Source organism: Pelodiscus sinensis, chromosome 21, assembly GCF_052426305.1.
Source record: "Pelodiscus sinensis isolate ZL-2025 chromosome 21, ASM5242630v1, whole genome shotgun sequence".
Taxonomy (NCBI): domain Eukaryota; kingdom Metazoa; phylum Chordata; order Testudines; family Trionychidae; genus Pelodiscus; species Pelodiscus sinensis.
Genome location: NC_143072.1, coordinates 3,645,896 through 3,665,634, shown reverse-complemented (window position 1 = coordinate 3,665,634; position 19,739 = coordinate 3,645,896). Strand labels below are relative to the sequence as shown.

Below are 19,739 nucleotides of genomic sequence, written 5' to 3'. Positions count from 1 at the left end.
GGACGACGCATGCGCAAGCCCGCTCCCAGGACACGCGGCCCCGCCTCCGGGCGCACGATGCACGCGCGGGCCTGCCCTCAAGACATGTGGGCAGACGCACAGCGCATGCGCTGTCCAGTCAGCCCCGGGACACCGCCGATGGCGCGCAGCCCGGGGCCACCCAGGGCGGGCTGCGCCTGGCCTTGCGGCCGCAGGGGAAAAAGTGCTGCTGGCCGGTGCTATGGGGGTTAACACGGCCCCCACCCCGGCTGGCCACTGCAGACCACCAGGAGCCGGCTGCCCTGGGCAGCTGCCCAGCTACCTCACCCCTTAGTCCAGCCCTGATTACAAAGTGTCACACCAGGCTGTGAGAAGGGGACTTGACCCTGATAGCTCCCCCACTGTCATGAGATAAGAAACAGATCTCAAGATGGGTAAAGAAAACTTAAGTCACACCATTCTGTCTGGCAAGAAACTGCTTATCAATAGAGAATGTTGTGGAATCCTCATCCTATGATCATTGTCACTACACTTTCCTATTGTGTGACTGTGTGATCTCTGTCTGGTTTGCAACTGTTTCTGTCTGCTGTATAATTAATTTTGTTAGGTGTAAATCAATTAAGGTGGTGGGGTATGACTGGTTGGGTAATTTTGTTATGATTGGTTAGTAAAATTATACTAAAATAATTGGTTAAGGTCTAGCTAAGCAAGACTCAGGTTTCATTATATAAACTGGGGTTCAAGAAGGAGATCAGAAACAAGAGAAGGAAGAAAAGGCTAGAAGACGAGCAGGAGGAGGGGGAAAGACCTGGAAACCAGAACTCACCTCCGAGACACAGCTGAAGACCAGAGAGACTGATACTACCTGGCCAACAGGGGAAGTCTGCCTGCCTTTATCAGGATTGGTGAGCATGACCCTGTGTGCTTAGCATGTGCATTCTGCTTTTTGGAATGGTCAATAAATAGAGGATAAGGACGTTACTGTGTGAGGCTCTTTCAGCGGCTAAAGACCCTGCGGTTGTTACACCCTGAGCCCTAGAAATTGGGTAAGGGTGGGTGTGTAAATTCACAGGGTTGCACCTTGAGCCCTAGGAACCGGGTAAAGGGGTGTGTCCCTACAGTGCGGAAGGGAGAGAGAAATGTGTGCGGGTAACAGCGGGGTTTAGGATGGCTAGGTGCGTCTTGATGGAAGTCAGGTTAGGCGCTAACTCAAATTCAGGCCTGTGTTTGCGGGGGGGGGGGGGGAGGAGGTGCGAACGCACCCCCCCATGGTCCCCAAGTAAGCATGCTCCAGCTGGCTGGGGGAAGGCTGGTGCTGATTTTCCCTCCCTGCCCCAGGATGAGGCCAGGGTCAGGGCTAGGCCTCACCTCTTGGGTGGGTGGGGGAAAATCAGCCCCAACCTTCCCACAGCTGGCTGGAGCATGGCGGAGGGAGACCCAGGCAGCGCAAAGCACACTTAACTTGGGAGCCATGGGAGGGTGCATTTGCACCCTTGTGGTCCACACTTCCAAAGGAGCACACACCCCGCCCCCCCGAAATTCCTGTGCCCAGGCCTGAAATGATACCTGAAGCTAACACAGCATAGACCAGCTCACAGTCTTTTTGGATCCCTAGCGCAAAATGTGAACGGCGTTGTCAGGGGACATGCCTGTTCGCTAGCTCACTCCAGCTGCAAGAGTCTAAACTCCATCATAGGACACAGCAGGGAACCAGCCCCTGCCAACCATGGCTGTCACCATCTTATTATACCTTGGCCTTCCAGAGCATCACAGCATTACAATAGCCCCACATGTGGACTTTCACCCAGGCACTGCAGACTTGTTTACCAGCTGCAGGGGGATGGCTGGCTAGAAATCCATTTAAACACACACACACACACACACACACACACACACACACACGTTTTGACACAAATCTGTGATATGTAGTTAAAGGTTTACTACCACTTGAAGGCGCCCCTTCCCCAAGAACAATGGGAAGGGTACGGCTCTTATAAAACAAAAGAAAAAACGATGCAGCACTTGAAAGACTAACAAGATGGTTTAATAGGTGATGAGCTTTGATGGAGACCCACTTTCTCAAAGCCCACGAAAGCTCATCACCTATTGAACCATCTTGTTAGTCTTTCAAGTGCTACATCATTTTTCCTTTTGTTTTAGCAAGATCAGACTAACACGGCTACCTCTCTACTACTATTCAACATGCAAGGCTCTTATAAAGTGAAATATGCAAAATGCTAGACTGGCTCTGCGGCGAATACAGAATATTAACCTGTCCTCAAAGGGGGCTCATGCAACACACGCGAGTATGCAACAATGGCTGAGGGGCAGAGGGTTTGTTTCCGGTTTGGGTACTTCCTGAGAATCACGACCTGCCCTCAAAGCTGCATCAATGTCCACCCCAAAACCAAATGGGCAGACGGGGTACCCAGGAAAAAAGGGAGCTACAAACAAGCTTGGGGTGGGCAATAATTTTTGCAGAGGCTTCTCCAAGAATTGGGAAAGTGGTCATGGGCCTACTAGATTAGTGTTAGGCTGCGGGACATTAGCAGCTCCGAGGGTCATGTGCAGGGCCAGCTGGAGCCATCCATACTCCCTGGGCAGCGGGCGCGTGACGCATGTGTCTCCGCCCCTGGGCGCATGGCGCATGCGCAGCCCTGCCCCCTGTGTGTGGCGCACCTTACAGCTGCAATCAGGCACGCAGCACCTGATTACTGCTCTAAGGGGCACCGCGCTCCTGGTGCCGGGGTCCGCATGGCGCCTGATGGCAGCTCTAAGGGGCACCGTGCGGCCCCCGGCACGTGACACCCCTTACAGCTGCCATCAGGCGCCCCCTATAGGTAGGCGCCTTGGGAAGCTGCCCGGCTAGCCCCCCCTTAATCCAACCCTGGTCACGTAGGCCGGATCCAAACATTTGGCAGGTTACATCTGGCCTGCGAGCTGTATTTTACCCACCCCAGAAACAGAACAACGGCAGATATTGATAATATCAAATTGGCTGGTCTCAGAATCAGTCCTGCTATATTAACATGGCACCAGTGCCCTTCTGATTCTTCCTACGGCGTCATTTAAATATAAACAAAGTCAACATGAGTCGACCCTGCAAAACCCAAAATTCAATCCTTCTTGCATTCACTTCCACATGTGTGACAAGCAAGTTACTGTTCCTGAAAAACCAGCCAGCTGGTGACTGCAAGACGATCCTTCGTTCTGCAGGCCAGCACAGTCATCGCGCTAATGCAACGAAAACAGAGGATGTCTGAGTTTTGTCTCCCTTTGGGGCACGGCAGGATTGAGTGAACAGCGCCAGGTGTGCTTCAGCATGAACGTCTGTGTTTTAATCACTTCCCGGGGAAGTCCTGTGTGCTCAGAAAGAGCCGCGAGAAAAGGGGAGTGACTCCAGTGAGATCTCACAATGAGCTGTGCAGCATAGAAACCAGTATAGCGGGATCTGGGTCAATAGCCAGAGTAGGCTATTTTCAGCCCCAAGTGCCAATGTTTACATTTAAATTTGACACCCCAGTCGCTGATCTTCAGAGCTTGACTGGGATGTTGGGACAGAGCAGCATCCAAACCAAAACCGTCCCTTTGTGTCCCCTCTTCCCCCTCCCCCCTGCCCCTGCAGGCCCATTACGTGGCCTGCAAGACATAAAAAACTACTATGACGACATGTGGCTACAGCCCTCCCGCTGGGGAAACAGTGCACAGCCCTGAGTTGTCCTTTGTTTCCGTAAAGCCAGGCGGCTGAAACAGCATTTAGCATTATTGCCCTCCCAGGAAACATCACGGCGTCAAATATGGTGTGCGGTTCAGCTGCCTGAATGCACCACCACACAGAAGGGCTTCTGAGAAAGGCCACCGTGCATCATGGCCCATCTGTGCGCTGCTAATAGCTTTGTACAGCGATGATCACAATCGCTGCTCATTGGCTCTACCGGGATGGAATCTCCGCTTCCTTACTGGAGCTACAATTGTGATGCTTCCAGCCGTGAGGCCGCTTTGCAGCTACGGCTGAACCAGAAGGCTATGAATATGGACCACGTTATTTCAGTTAACTCAGCCAGTGCACAGCCATGATGGGGAAACACTGGATCAGTATTTCTCTGGAAGTCAGTTCCCAAGTGGCAGGAGGAGTTATTGTAGGTCCCCTATGAAAGGGACATGGGGAGGAGGGGCTAACGTTTAAATGATTGAAGTTAACAAATAGGAATTTATTGACAGGGAAACTGAACTCTTGTACACAATCACAACAGCCATGCATCAACTTAGCCACCGGTCACAAACAGGCCCCAAATGGCCACCAATGTTCCCTCTGAGGCTGTGTCTACACTGCACCCCTTTTCCGGAAAAGGGATGCAGATTAGACAAGTCGGAATTGCAAATGAAGCGGGGATTTAAATTTTCCCCGCTTCATTTGTATAAACACAGCTGCTGCTTTTTTCCGTCTCGGGGCTTTGCCGGAAAAAAGCGCCAGTCTAGACGGGGATCTTTCGGAAAATAAAGCCTTTTCCGAAAGGTCCCTTAATGCTTTTTTCTGGCAATGAGTTGAGCACACACGGAGACTATTTGCAGAAAAATCCAAATTGCCCATTTGCTGCAGATGCCTAATCCCTTAAGAAAACAAAAACAACCCACACGCACCCACCCCCTCGCTAGGGACAAAGATATCCAAACTGGCAGCACGCACCCCACACCAAAATGCTTTGTGTCTTATCTGCCTCCCTAATTGCTGTTGCCTCATGCCAGCATACTAGTCAAGCCAAACCTGGACACAGCAAGTTTCCCAGGTATGCCTGATCCTGCAGGGAGTTTATATTTTATTTATACCTCATCAGCCTTGGCTGACCTTGAGCAGTCGGATGGCTCCTCTTCTAAAAAACACTCATATTCCACTCCCTCAAAATATTATTAGATTAGGACTTTTATGCTTATGCCTGTGTCAGGCAGCTCTTAGACTTGGAGGCTCACTGTAGTTTTGTGCAGCAGTTCTCAGCTTTGAGACCACCCAGTTTCCTGTGGTCATGAAACAGTTGACAGAATCCAAAATGTACATTGTAGGACGTTGTCTAAGTTATATTTCTAGGCCTTCTGGCTGGAAAACAAAGTCTTTCCAAACTGTACATGACTGTGCTGAAGAGGTTTGTGGAATGTAGAGCATTATGCAATTTCAGACAGACATTTTCATTAAGTAGTCATCGTAGCTGATTATATGTATTTAACTGCTTTGGCATCCAATTGACACACTGAAAATAAAGGCAGGTTTACCCCTATATGGCACAATGCTCTTGCAAACTTTAACAAATTATTCAAGTCTTTGTGGGGAGGGAGTTGGTTGGATTTTAGGGTCAGTGGAACAAAGCATTTTGGATACGGCATCAGAGGAAGGAAGTGGAAGGTTTTGGAATTGTAAGGAAGGTGGAAAGGGGCTGTCCAAGGGACAGAGACAGTGGGTTCTGGGTGCATCTCTGACTCACTGAGACCTTGAGCCAATTGTCACGTCTCACCTCATAATTCCCTGCCCCTGCGGCACTGGCGGGCCCACAATCCCTCCTGTTTCCTCTGACACACAGTTTAGCCTCCTGGGGACTGACATGCAGCAGTCTAACTAAAGTCTCTGGACTTAATGAGGGTTTCTGTGTGAAAATTAGTGACCCGTTCCCAGGTAAGACTAGATGATTTAATGGGCCTTTCTGGCCCTAAGCTCCATAAAGCTTCTCACTTTTCACATCTATAAAACAGGCAAGACCTTGGCTAGCTCCTTTTAGTTTAATTTACATTAAAGGCCACTGTTATTCCAAATGAGAATGCCTATACAAGGCTTTAATGACTCCAGAGTAGCCCGGTTAGTTTGTAACTAAAAACAACAAGCAATCCTGTGTACCATACATTATATCATGAGCTCTGGTGGATAAAATCCACTTCATCAGATGAGCTGGAGTGGAAACAACAGAATCCAAGGTCCATGTAACAGCAAAAGCAGTAACAATTCAACTCCAATTCCTCTGATGAAGTGGGGTTTTACCCACAAAAGCTCATGATCCGATATATTTGTTAGTCTCTAAGGCGCTACGGGTCTATGCGTTCTTAAGGATTTAATGAGTTTAACTAATTTACTTTGAATAAACACCTTTAACTGCTCATATTACCTTTCCTGTGCAGGGCCCTGTAGACAAGTGCTAAGCCTAGCTCTCAAGGCTGCAGAGAAGAGTATGGAAAGGTGAACCTTAAAGGGTCCAAAATTCAACAATGAAAAAACCCCACGAGTTGTACAACGTGTTGATAGTTTGGAGCTTGTCACGTGATTTTCTAGTGTTTGGGTCTGGCAACACGCAGTGGCAGGGATCAAACCAGAAGTTGGCGTAATTGTGTTACAGGAAGAATTTCAGCTAGTTCCAGCTCATACTGGATTCCATGGATCTTCTACAGCACCTCCCATAAAATAAGGGCCTGATCCCATGCCTGGGAGAGAAACAGGCCTGGGCCACTGATGAATGCACTACTAGTGGTCTGGATCGTAGCAGTCTGAGACAGACTATGCTGGGCCAAATTCTGTTCTTCCTTACACCAGTGTTACACTGGGGCAATGCAGGACTTGGGATTTTCGGTCCATACCACAGTGAATGTCTGTGGAAAGCTGCCTGCTGCCCTGGGAGCAGGTTGTAGGCAGAGAGCAGGCGGCGATCTGACCTCAATATGCCCTCAGAGCCTGCAATTCTGTAGGGAGTGAACTGAATGGTCAGGATTAACCAAATCAGATCCATTCTTCCAAGGGCATCTAATGAGCAAGACAATTAAATCAGCCTCTCAATGAAAAAAAAATCACCCACAAAACTAGCTAAAGCAGCCTTATTCGACAGCTTTCTGGATTGCTTGGAATACATCAGTCTGGGTCTTTTCTAGAGCGTGTGTCCAGTCCTGGATTCTCGACTGCTTCAAAAAGCTGTGCTCCGGGTAGCAGGGGCATAGGCAGAGAGGCCGTTAACAGGCCTATGGGAGCTGAATCAAGGTCCTGGCTAAGTAAAATGGTTCTGAATAGAGCCAGAAAACATTTGGCTGCTGGGATTAGAGGCAGATCTGCAAAACTCTGGAGAGCATCACACCCAATCAGGGGCTGGCTTCAGAGTCACATGAGTTCCCAGCAAGCCATGTTAGTCACGCCCACGATAATAAAGAGTCTCAGTGGATCTGTTCTCGTCTGCGTGTCTCCCTGTGATGCTGCTTTGCTGCCTGACTGCCCTGACTCCCCTTTGACACAATCAACATCGCTCCGTCCAAACCACAGGACTCCTAAGTAGGTATCTGAATGACAGCGTCACTCCACGCCCTGCCTACGCCGGCTCTGAAAGCAAGCGGACAGCAGCATCCGCGACCACCCAGAGCTCACCCCCCCACGCTGCTGAGGAGACACAGGCTGTGTCCGTATTTACAAGTGGGAAGGGCGTATGGTGGCCACAGCAGACGCACTGGGAGAACGTGCTCAATGCTCTGTCTAAGGCACCTCCACCAGGGGAGCAGCTCCCAATGCTGCAACCTGGGTCACACAGGTGCTTTACAGCACGTAACTACCTGTACAGGAAGTACAGGCGCAGGGAGGTGATGGCAGCACCCCCAGGCTTTGCTCCTGGCCTCAGCTTGGTGGGGGGACAGCAAAAGGGGAGGAACAGCACCCCCACTCTTTCAAAAGTTCCTGCACCACCGGCTGCACTCGGGTGGAGGTGTTTTTTCACACCCCTGAGCCAGAAAGAGACAGTGCACTAAAGCACCAGTGTAGACTTAGCTTTAAATTCTCCCCCACACAGAAAGAGAGGACTAAAAGGAAGAGCATCCTAGCTGCAGTGAGAATCCCCAGGGCTATCATGTCTACAGTTAGGGGTGACCTAAGTTTTCGGCAGGGAGGATCCGCGGGGCAATACTGGCCTGCAGGGCTCTTTCTGCTCCTTTGCAGGTTCGCACACACTTGAAGAGGTTTGGCAGAAGCCCCTGACAAGGAAGAATCGTCAGGGTACCTTGGAACAGAATGCCTGCGGTCGCTACATATTTTTCTCACTAGCAGATTAGCCCGGCGGTGCCAAAGCAGAGCACTGCTCCGGATCTCTCCGTTCTCTCTTTTCTGGTCAGGTGCATTGAGACGCAATCCTATTCCAGGTTCAGCCTATTTTTCTGGTTCAGTCTCCTTCGACATTGGCTCGGTTGTGTCTGTTGTGAGGACTGTGCTTGCTTTGGTGAGGCTGCCTCTTTTCCGTGTGGTTTTAGGAGAAGCGATCCCACTGCAGGCACGTCCTATGTTCCTGGCACAGCCAAACACTTACGTTGCTTTAAGTTACTAGGGGGCTGCGCTCACTATTTGCCAACCCCCCTCTCTCTCGGGGGAGGTGTCCGGCTGGGGGGGAAGGGGCAGGAGTGGGCTGGAGGTAGGTGTCTTGCCAGGGGGTAAGGGGAAGAAGCAGGATGGAGGTGTGGGATCTTGGTGGATGGGGTGAGGAGTCAGGTTCAGATGGCAGAGGGGACGCAGGGTGGCCCATGGGGGTATGTGGGGGGCTCGGATGGCGGAAGGGAGGAGGGAAAGTGGGGTTGCCCGGGGTGGGGAGGAGTCAGGCTCATATGGCAGAGGGGATCTGGCCTGGCCTGGCCTGGGAGGGGGGAGGAGACTTGTATGGCAAAGGGTGGGCTCAGACTGCAGAGGGGACCTGGGATGGCCTTGGGGGGGGTGGGGGAGAGAAGGGGAGGGCTCGGATGGTGGGGGGGGACCCAGCCCCAGCAGCGGGAGCCGGAGCAGCCCATGCCCGGCAGGGACGGCACCGAGGCTGGCCATAGCAAGTGGACAGACAGATAAACACTCTAAAATCTACAGCAATAACTGTGAAAAGCAATTTTCTGTAGGCTGCGCTAAATGTGACGTACAGGTACATATTCAAATCAAATTGCAAATGATCCAGAGACAGGGATCCAGCTGTAAGAAACATTTTCTTAGTGGCTTTCCACTATTCAATACCTTCCTTGCCAAAAGAATGGATACATGCAGGTGTGACTAAGTACAACAAGCGTTAAATAATCAGTTGATACCGATCACTGTCAGAAGCATTTGGGGCTGTGGCCTGCAAGAGGTTTCATAGCCTTTCCAACTCCCACTGATTTCAGCAGGATGCTGAGTACCCTGCAAGATTAGGCCCAATGAGGTGATCTCCATTAAGGGAGACAGAAGGAAGAAATGTCTAGTAAACGTCGCAAGCACACCAAGTACCGTCTCAAGAACAGCCACTAGCTCTAACCCGCAGCCATGCTGCAAGTGTGAATGAACGGCCTTGAACAGAAAACAAGAACCAGAAAGATGATGCTCCACCAGGCTTGAAGCAGAACACACACAAATCTTTGCTAGAAACAGCAGCAACTCCGTGGGGGGGGGGGGGGGGGGGGGGGGGTGTCTCATTCCCTCTAGATTCATCTGTGTGCAACACCCACATTTCGCATTATTGCCCTGGAAGCTACGACACGGATGCAGAGACAGGAATAAACCCCTTGTATGAATCAACCAGCTTCAAAAGAAAGGGGCTTGTAAAATCCACGTTTGGCATTTGGCAATAATTTAACAGTTTCCGTATTCGCTCAGCACCCCTTCCAAGAGAATTCCTAGATCGATTCCTCACCAGGAGCTCCAGTGCTGCTTTCGGACAGCCAACGAGAAAGTGGCACATGCTAAACAGAGCCAGCAGCTCAGCAAGCCGAAATGCCAGTGCTTACCTTGGAGACCTCTAGAATAGACTCTGCTCGTTTCAATGCGTTCAGCATCATTCCCTATCAGGGCACATGCTTCACTCCTTACATTCCCTTTGTCCAGCATGCCGCAAAATCAACCTAGAGACAATGGAAACCAGCTCTCCCCACTCCACGACCAGAATGCCCGCCAGCAAGACGCCGGACAACCTTGAGGGAGCAGACAAAGCATTGCCAGGTTCTCTCCCTTGTTACCAATCCAGTGGCAGAGACAGAAGGAAAAGCCAAGATTACCCATGAAGGCGGAGAGGATCGCAGCACCAGTCCTGCAGTGAAGTTAGCCGGGCTACGGGGTCTCCTCTCGGCTGGCTCCATGCCAGCAGGCATAGTCCATTAATGGCAATGGGCCTTGGAGGCGTGCATTTACAGACTTCCCCGTATGGAATCAATAAGAGGATAAAGCTTTAAGTAGCCATTAGAAGCCAGTTGCACTTGTAGAAAGTGACAGAAGCCAGCCCAGCTCTCTACTGCCGCCCCGCCTCTCAGACAGCTCCAACGTGGGCGAAGAGCTCTCCAAACCCTACAAAGTTCATTTGAGGAGCCTTTGGCCAAGGCTGCTACAGCAGTGTGCACTGCAACGTGCTATCGGCCGCCCCCGGACGTTCTTCTCCCCTCGGGCAGCGGGCCGACCGCAGACTGCTGGCCCTGACGGCCGGCACAGGCTTCTCCGCGGCATCTGAAAAAGGAGCCCCAAACTGACCCAAAGGGAGGGGCGGCGGCATTCAGTCCAGGACTCGCCCTCCGGCCTCTCCGCCCAAAGCGCCAATGAAGGAGCCAAGCAGTGCCCATGGCAGGGGCAGTTTCCAGAGTCGCCGCAGGTAAGACCAGAGAAGACGGTGAGGGTCATCCAGGCTGACCCTCTGTATCACCCAGAGACCTCACCCAGCAACTCCTGCAGGCAAGCCCATCATGGCTTAGATTTGACCACAGCTTCTCTGAGCAAGGTGGGATGGGTCCTTGACACGGAGAGCCAGGCCTGAAAGTAACTGACTCTCTTACCCATGCTATTGTACAGCAACTTCTCGGTGGCGGGGGGGCAGGTTTGGGAAGGGAGGGCTCAGGGAGGGAAGGTGGAGGAGGGGATGCCATACAACAATATCTGTGGGTATGTGGAGTGCAGGAGCCTCAGGGCAGAGGGTTTAGGTGAGGGGGGAGGGTGCAGAAGGGGGCTGAGGATGTGGCGGGGGGGGTGCATGTAGGGTGGAGTGTGGGGGTGGGGGCATCACAGCTGGTGACCAGCCCTGCGCTGCTCCTGTTCCCAGCCAAATGGGCGTGTGGGAGCCACGGCCATAGGAATGGGAAGGGAACTGGGCATGTGGGGGTACTGCAGTACCCCCAGGCTCACGGCCCAGTGCCTGGGGGCTCAGCTGCCACGCCACACGCCCGGGGCTCTCCTGCTGGATCCAAACCCTGCCCCAGCCAACCACCGTCTCGCCCACGCGTCCCATCGGCGCATTGTGCTCCGAGTCCAGCGGAGACTCAACGCGGTGTGCGCAGGCCACTGAGCAGAGAGGAACGACCCACTTTCCACCCCTCTAGTCCTGGGCTACCGTGGGCACGTCAGCTCAGAGCACACCCACTCCGCTCCCCCTTGAGCCAGTCTCGTTAGGGCCCCCCGAGACTCGTTATTCTGCCCGGCAGGAGCCCACGCCCGCTGTTCCTTGCTAATGGCTCTGAAGGCCGGGGGTTATTGTGTTTTCATTCCTGGTGGACGGAGCCATCAAGCAACAGCCTATCAGGACTCACCGGCAGGTATGATGCTTCTGCCCATTCATTTTTAGTTTTAAAATAATGCCTGTGCGGTCGCATGTGAAGTAGGCGCCATTCTCTGGCTTGTGGTGATTTTCCAACGCTGCCTACGTCCACCTCCCCTCAGTTCCCGGCAGCAAGGCCAGGCCCCAGCTGCAAACCACTGGGAACCAGATGGCAGCCATGCCAGAGCCCGGTGGGGTGGGGGTCTTGAATTTGGGGTCCACCCATTCTAAAACCAAAACAGAGCCCATTTACAAAAGGGGATGAGACTAACTGTGCCCAAGGTGCAAGACAGAGGCTGGTTTGGAGACCATCTCTGTCTGGCACTGGGGCTAACAGCGTCTGACAAACGTCTGAGCATCGTCATTTTCTCGCTTCTTGTCCTGGCCAAAAGCTCTCTCATCCCAGAGGGGACCGAAGGGCCGCAAGATGCCTTGTAAAAGAAGCCTAGGGCCAGCTGACAGGAGGCTGCGGCATGAAAGGAGAGGCTTCCCGCAGTCACCGATTCCTTTTATTGAATCGTGAGAGACAGGTCCTAAAGCTAAACAACCACCTTGCTAACAGTCACATCTGTCTTCGCCACCAGCTCACCCTCGGTAGAATGTGAAGCACCACGCAGGGGCCAGATCCCGCTCTGGTGTGAATTGGGGAGGTTAGCCAGGAGTCTGCTGGAGTATCAACGACTCGCTTGCGTCCAAGTATGGAGCTGGGCCCTCCCCCCAGTCGACGGGCTGCTGCCGCCAAGCAGCCCCCATTCGTGGTGGCCCAGGCTGGCCGTGCGCAGGGGCTGCCGGACTCAGTGCGAGAGGAGACGGAGGAGTCCCAGCTTGCGCGGCTCCGGGATGCTGCAGCTCTCCATTTTAAATGCAGTAAGAGCCCAGGGGTTCTTGCGACATTTAAAATGCAGACTCGCAGTGTGGGAGGCTCCCGGATCCAGTACAGTCCCAGGTCGAGCCGGCTCCGGGAGCTACCCCCACTGCAGCTCTGCAGCGATTAAGCTCATCGTGTAGAGCAGGGCTGGGCAATAATTTTTGTCCAGGGCCCTGGAAATGGGGGCAGGATGCTTCTAGGCTACCACACCCCCAGACCATAATTGGTCTGGGGGTGGGGGAGCCCCTTTGCCCCCCCTTTCCACTAGGCACCCATGCCCCTGGCAGGGAGGGAAGAGGCTTCGCACGCCCCCCCCCCCCCAGGCCAATAGAGGTCTGGGGAGCGTGCAAAGCCTCCTCCCGCCCTGCAAGGAGCACGTGGCACTTTGAAGTGCCACATGCTCCTTGCAGTGCCAGGGCAGGGCAAAGGAAGCTTCACGCAGCTCCCCCGCCCCCCCCGGCCCTGATTGGCCTGGGGGGAGTGTGTGAAGCCTCCTCCCACCCTATCCCCACCCTGCGAGGAGCACACGGCACTTCAAAGTGCTACACGCTCCCCGCAGGGCGGGAGGAGACGTCACCCACTCCCCCGCCCCCAAATCCTGATTGATCTGGGAGGGGGGGAGCTGCACGAAGCTTCCTTTGCCCTGGCCCCGCCTTGCACGAGTGAATGTCACATTGACGTGCCGCACGCTCCTCGCAGGGCGGGGGGGGGTGGGGGGAAAGGAAACTTCATGTGCTCCTCCTGCCCCCAGGCCAATCAGGACTTGGGGGCGGGGGAGCATGTGACATCTCCTCCCGCCCTGCAAGGAGCTCATGGTGCTTCAAAGCGCTGTGGGGGCCTGCCAGGGCAGGAGCAAGTCTTGCGCGTTCTCCCGCCCCTAATTGGCCTGAGGGCGGGGGAATGGCAGGGCCTCTACGGGCCGGAGCAACCCGCTTGGATCTGCGGAGGCCCTTTTGCCCACCCCGGCGTAGCGGATACAAATTGTGTGGATTACACAATTAGCCAGATAACCGCTACTTAACATCCTTAGTGTGAACCGGTGTTGCTCCGCCCACTTTGACCCTGGAGTCCAATGGGATGACTGTGATTGGCAGCCCCTAAAAGATTTGCATTGCCAGAGGAACGCAAGTCAAACCCGGGGGGTTTTGCAATCTGCTCCAGGGGACAGTGGGCACGGGGAGAGAGGGGCGCTGCTAGACACCACGGAAGGAACAGAAATATCCACAACAAAGGTCCCTGCACAAATCACAGTCACTGAAATGGCAACGGAGCGGGAGTCACTGAGCAGAGAGGGGCTCTTTGTGTGGCAGGCCCAGGCAGATGTAGCCGTCTGAACCCCTGCTCTCATTGCAGAGTTCATAAGACAAACAGACATTGATATAACCTCCGTGCCACTGAAAAGCCACAAGGACTTTTTTAAACAACACTTCTATGGTCTCAGCACAGTCACTGCTTGTTTCTCTCTGTGCCTCTGCTGAATTCCCTGCAGGCCTGAGTCCCCCAAAATGCTATTCTCTAAGGCTGTGTCCTCACTGGCAAGTTATTCCGGAAAAATCAGCCGCTTTTCCGGAAAAAACTTGCCAGCTGTCTACACTGGCCGCTTGAATTTCCGGAAAAGCACTGACGATCTAATGTAAAATCATCAGTGCTTTTCCGGAAAAACTATGCTGCTCCCATTCGGGCAAAAGTATTTTTTCCCGGAGAACTGTTCTGGAAATGGGCCACTGTAGACAGCACAGTAGTGTTTTCCGCAAAAAAGCCCCGATCGCGAAAATGACAATCGGGGTTTTTTTTTTTGCGGAAAAGCGCGTTTAGATTGGCCACGGACGCTTTTCCGCAAAAAGTGCTTTTCCGGAAAAGCATCCTGCCAATCTAGATGTGCTTTTCCGAAAATGCTTTTAACTGAAAACTTTTCCATTAAAAGCATTTCCAGAAAATCATGCCAGTCTAGACGTAGCCCAAGGGTATCCTTAGAGAAATGAGCACACTCATTTCGAAATAGCACATCTACATTGCCAGGAAGCCTCAAAATGAGTCCGAGACAGGCTTCCCTAATGTGGACATCCTATCTCGATTTAGAGCCCCATGAGGCACTGGGGAGGGGAAAACTTAGAATGACCCTGGTGAGGGGCTATTTTGACATAGCAGCGGCACGTCTACACAGGCCTTATTTCGAAATCGCTATTTGGAAGAGGCGTTATTCCTCCTAGAATAAGGTTTACACATTTCGGAATAAGCCGTCCGTTGTTTCAAAATTATTTCGAAATAACGGAATGGCTGTGTAGACGCTCATGTGTTATTTCGAAATAACGCTAGTTATCTCGAAATAACGGTGCCGTGTAGATGTACCCTCAAGGAACAGAAACATACACAGAAATAACCCAAGATAGTGGCATGGTCTTATGGTGATGGAGGAATGAGAGGGTGGCAGATTTCAGGTTAAAGCCAGCAAGGTTTCCATCAATTTACATGCATGTTCTTAATGAAACAGATTGTGAAAAAGTCACTGCAGTTTTGAAATCAGATAGGGTGTGTCTAGACTACAGTTTTTTTGTTTTTTTTCCCCAAAGTGGTCTTTTTTCACAAAAAAACTTCCCCTGCATCTAGACTGCCACTGCATTCTCTCAAAAGTAAATCGAAAGAACACGGCAGTTTTTGCGATCACGGAAAACCTCATTTTACGAGGAATAATGCCGTTTTTCAAAAGTGCTCTTTCGAAAAAGGCATTATTGAACATGAACTGTGCTTTTTCGAAAGAGAGCATCCAGACTCTCGAAAGAGGTCTGTAGTCTAGACATGCCCTTAGTGAAGGGGCTTGCAGGCCCTACACTTTCTCCATATCCGGGCTCTTTCCCAGGATCACAGGCATTCAGAAAGGGTCTTACCTGATAAGTTTCAAAGGAATTGTGTTAAAACTGAAACCATTTTTACACCTAAAAGGTTAGCCAAAGCCTGCTTAAAATCAAAATGCAGCAGCAAGAAGAAGAAGAAGAAAAAAAAAAACCCACAAACCAGAAACTGTAGCCCCAAACAAAGCTCAGTGGTACAGTCCCTTGAACATGTAAGGATGCACTCAACACTGGCCCTGGTACCGCTACACAATATTCCCTACACATACTGATGTGTAAACAGGCAGCAGGGTATGAAGATCACACGCCCACAGTCCAGGAGATGAGCAAGGATACATAGCATGGCAAATGATTCAACACTAATTGCTACCCTGGGTCGGGATAATCAAAAACTGCCCTCCCCCATCCAAGCGCTGTCAAACGGAAAGTTTCGCTCTCTCAACACTACAAAAACATTCTTGCATTCTCTCAGGACTAGGCATTCTTCCTGGAAGTCTGTCTCTCAGTGACTGTTATGCAGGTGTACGAGTGAAGCTTTCAGCTCCTCAGGTTGTCTTTTCCCCCCAAACACACATGTACACACACTCCCTTGAGGGCCCTGTAATTGCCCCCCAATGACCGTTACCGCGGTACAACGCTTGGATTCAAAAAGAAACTCGGCCTTTGTTCTGTGCACCCAGGGCTCGCTGAAAAAAGCCCGCGTGCTGCAGACAGATGCAATTGCTAGCTCAGTCACACAGTAGCCGGGACTACGTCCTGTTCCTTCAGGTCCAAACACCCGCCTCAAACTAACACAGCAGGCCCGTCAGCTCGCAGATCAGTCACTAGAGCAGCGATGGGCAATCTAGGCTAGCGAGTGGGCCACACCAATGGCCTTTCTTTAACTCCTTGGGCTGCACGACTGTCAGGACAAAGATGATCTCCTGGGACAGGGTAGTTTTGCTCACTAGCCCTGGCTTTACATCTGTGTCATTCTAATAATACCGGTAGGAAAAAAGCTACCCGGATGGAAGCCAGCGGAATCTGGCAACAGCAAACAAAACATCTTGTGGGCCACACGGAAAACCCCAACGGGCTGCCAGTGCCCACCACTGCCCTAGAGAGACCACTGCCTCGTTCCAATCAGCCTGCTTTGATCATGACTTACACCAACCTAAGGGACAAGCACAGAGGACTGTAGATCCAGGAGAACCTAGACGTAAGGCATTTTACAAGAGGCAACATCAGTGGGCATTGGGCCAGGCCCTAGATGAATCCAGGTCTCACCTTCCTTTGAGCTAGTAGTAGCCGCGGCTGCAGCTGTCCCCGACGCCCGTCCCACAGGGCTGGAGTGTTTCCCTGCCCTGCCGGGGATTTTAAGTCCACTTGGCTTCAGCATGTTTGTCTCACTCTGTATCTCCAGCTAGTAGCTGCCGGTCTCTTGGAGGGTTTTCCTACTGGTACCCAGTCAGGCTTGTAGGCGACGGACCCTTTCTTCCATTGTCACAGACCTGGAGAAAAAGAAGAGCACAAGGAAGTGAGATTCGGTGAAGAGAGGAAAGATGATCTTGGAGTTAAGGCATCAGACGAAGACCCAGAGAACCTGGGTTCATGTCTCACCCGTCACCCTTGGATTCATAGGGTGTCTCTAGACTACAGGGTTTTGTCAACAAAAGTGGACTTTGGTCAACAAAACTATACCTGCGTTGACAGACCTCGGCAGTTTTGTCAACGGTGGTAAATCTCATTCTACGAGAAATAACGCCTTTTGTCGACAGAGTTCTGTCGATAGAAGGCGTTATTGCTTCTACACTGTCCTTTGCATCTACACTCTCATGTCGACAAAGCAGCTTGCTTGTCAACAGAACTGGATGTAGTCTCGACGCTCTTTGTCGACAGAAGCTTTGTCGAAAGTATCTGTCGACAAAGCCTCTGTCGACAAAAGCCTGTAGTCTAGATGTACCCAGAGTGCAGAAGCCCAGAAGGGACCGTTTGATGATCTAGTCCAGGACCACTCAACTTTGGAAGCCCCGGGGGGCCATAATGATGCTCACAGCACATGCCGAGGACCACAACTTAAGCGTGGTTACACATATATGCAAATATATGCAAATAGCTTCATTCACATTGATGGGCATTAATACAAAGCACTTCCCACAATGCCCTGGCACTCCTGGCACCTCCTCCCTGGGGGCTAGAAACGCCGACAGCCTGTACCCATCTGTTCCAGCCAGCCCCTCCGCTTGTGTCTTTCATTGCTCACCCTGCCCTGGAGACGCCTCGCCGTTGTGGAGCATGTTCCCAGTGGAGGCCACATTCAAAAGATCCTACCCACGGGCTACGTGTTGAGCCCCACGCAAACCTAAACCACACCGCGGGCCATAAACAAATGGGCTGCGTGGTGAGTAGCCCTGATCTAGTTTGATCTCCCGCATATCACAGGCCATTAAATTTCATCCCAGTGCCCCAGCATGGATCCCAGTGACTTGTTAAACTAAAGCATTTCAGTCCTTGTGAGCCAAAACTGCTGTGTCACTGGGACGGAGGCCCCTATGATGGTAGGGAAACGATCAGGTGAGATATGTCCAGATGAGCCTAGTGTGTAATCCATATCCCAGGCTGCAGAAAACCCCAGTCTCCCCTGTGTGTGTGTGTGTCTGGGAGGAGGGAGGGGGGGAAGATTCCTCTCTGACCCCAAACTAAGTGATCAGTTTAACCCTAAGCACGTGAGTGACGGATACCAGCCAAGCATCTAAGAAAAAGGGTCTCAAAACACCGTCCACTCCATGCAGTGCGCTACTTTCACCATGTGACCTAAGGCAAATCCCTCTGTGTCTCCATTTCGGACTCTGTAAAACAGGGGTGATAAAACTTCAGTTGTCTGCCTGCGCTACGTAGATTGGATGTGCTTCAAGTCAGGCACCTTCTCTCCCCGTGAGTACATTACGGTACCTAGAACAGGGGGCCTTGGAGGCTGATCTAACAATCGGGCGTTGGTCCAAATATCCCGCACCAAGTTTCAAACCCATATCCTAAAATCTTACATGAGTCTTACATTGAATCTGTCAAGAGCCAGTCCTGCTGCACAAGGGATGTTTTGCTACGAGCTACATTAGAAACAGGAGGCTGTGGGGCAGGAAGGCATGAAATTGACTTCTCATTTAGTACTGAGCCAAACATGTTGCTACAAAGCTTTGGGAGCACCATGCCAAGAGGAGTCCCACACTGCCAGGAAGGGTGGAGAAGCACAATGCAGCAAGGTAGCTGGAGCTCAGGATTCATCACAAGACTGGGAACGACCCTCCGAGGATGAGCCGTGGCTCTGACACGCAGTCACTGTAAGGCACAGTCAAGTAACGCCCCTGGGTGTTAGCCTTCCACCCCCAAATCTGCAAAGTGGGGATACTAAGCCTTCCACCCCCAAATCTGCAAAGTGGGGATACTACTACTGGCTCAGCTGCCTCACAGCTATGGGGGAGGGGTAATTAGTGAACTCATGGCTCTTGGAACGCATACTCATGATGAAGAGAAAAAAAAAACCACACATTTTAAAAGGTGCAATGTACAGAAAGGGGTTAGTGGCTTCTAAGCAAAATGACCATTCCTGAGAGATGAAGCCAAACACTTCAGAACAGGGATTACCACCTGCAGAGAGTTAGTCAGGAGCAAAGCCCAGGGAGTAGGCTGGGATGGCGGGATGTAAAGTGAGGCCGGGATGTAAGACGGCAGCACGTAAAGCGAGGCAAAAAGGTTTTGAAAATAAACAGATATTGGGAACTGGAAGGAAACCCAAAGCAGCAGGGAAAGTGATGGGCACCTGTTTCATAGAGCAACCAAGGAGCTGCAGTGCAGCTTCACTCAAGACTTACTATAGCAAGGGCTTACAAACCCCCTGGCTACAGCCGTGGCAGGACGTGATTAAGGACGGATTTCAACACAGGCCAGGGGAACAGGAGGGAGAATTCCGGCAACGCTCCAGAGGGGGCCGCAAGGGGACAGGGGAGTGGAAAACACAAAAGCAAGGAGAATTCCAAGGCCCGCAGCAAAATGCTCATCGACTTCAGTGTGGCAGGGCTTTGGGACCTGCGCACCCCACATTAGGGATGTTAGACAGCAATTAATTGAACAGTCGTGTAACCGCACAAAACATTCTCGGTTACACCACTATTCGATGGTCCCCAGGGGCAGGCCATCAGCCAGTCCGCTCCGGCCCCACTCCCGGGTAGATCCCTGCCACCCCACGCTGCTGACTGTGCCTCAGAGCCAGTCTGTGAAGGAGCAGCCATGGGTGGCCTGAGCGCCCCACAGCCTCTGTACGTAGCAAGCTTGGACCCATCACAAACAGCAGCTGCTCCACAGCAGCCTCCCCCAGGCTGCTACCTCAGATAAAGAGGCAGCAGCGTGCGGGGGGGGGGGGGGAAAAGGGAGCTGGCATGCATGTACCAGCTCCTGCCTACTCCCTTCACCCTCTATGCTGCTGCCTCTCTGTCAGAGGTAGCAGCACCGGGGAGGGAGGCGGCTCCACAGATCTGGTGCTTG

General features: G+C 52.1%; 1 protein-coding gene across 5 annotated transcripts in view; it reads right to left on the bottom strand.

The window, feature by feature from the left end:
- Window positions 1-19,739, bottom strand: part of CLIP2 (CAP-Gly domain containing linker protein 2) — a 163,872-nt gene that overhangs the window by 92,446 nt on the left and 51,687 nt on the right. For all 5 annotated transcript variants that reach the window (XM_089772209.1, XM_075904303.2, XM_075904302.2 and 2 more), the window contains one exon: window positions 16,488-16,711. In XM_089772209.1, coding sequence (XP_089628335.1) covers window positions 16,488-16,599 — 112 coding nt within the window. In that variant the 5' untranslated portion in view covers window positions 16,600-16,711. The remainder of the gene's footprint in view (window positions 1-16,487; window positions 16,712-19,739) is intronic.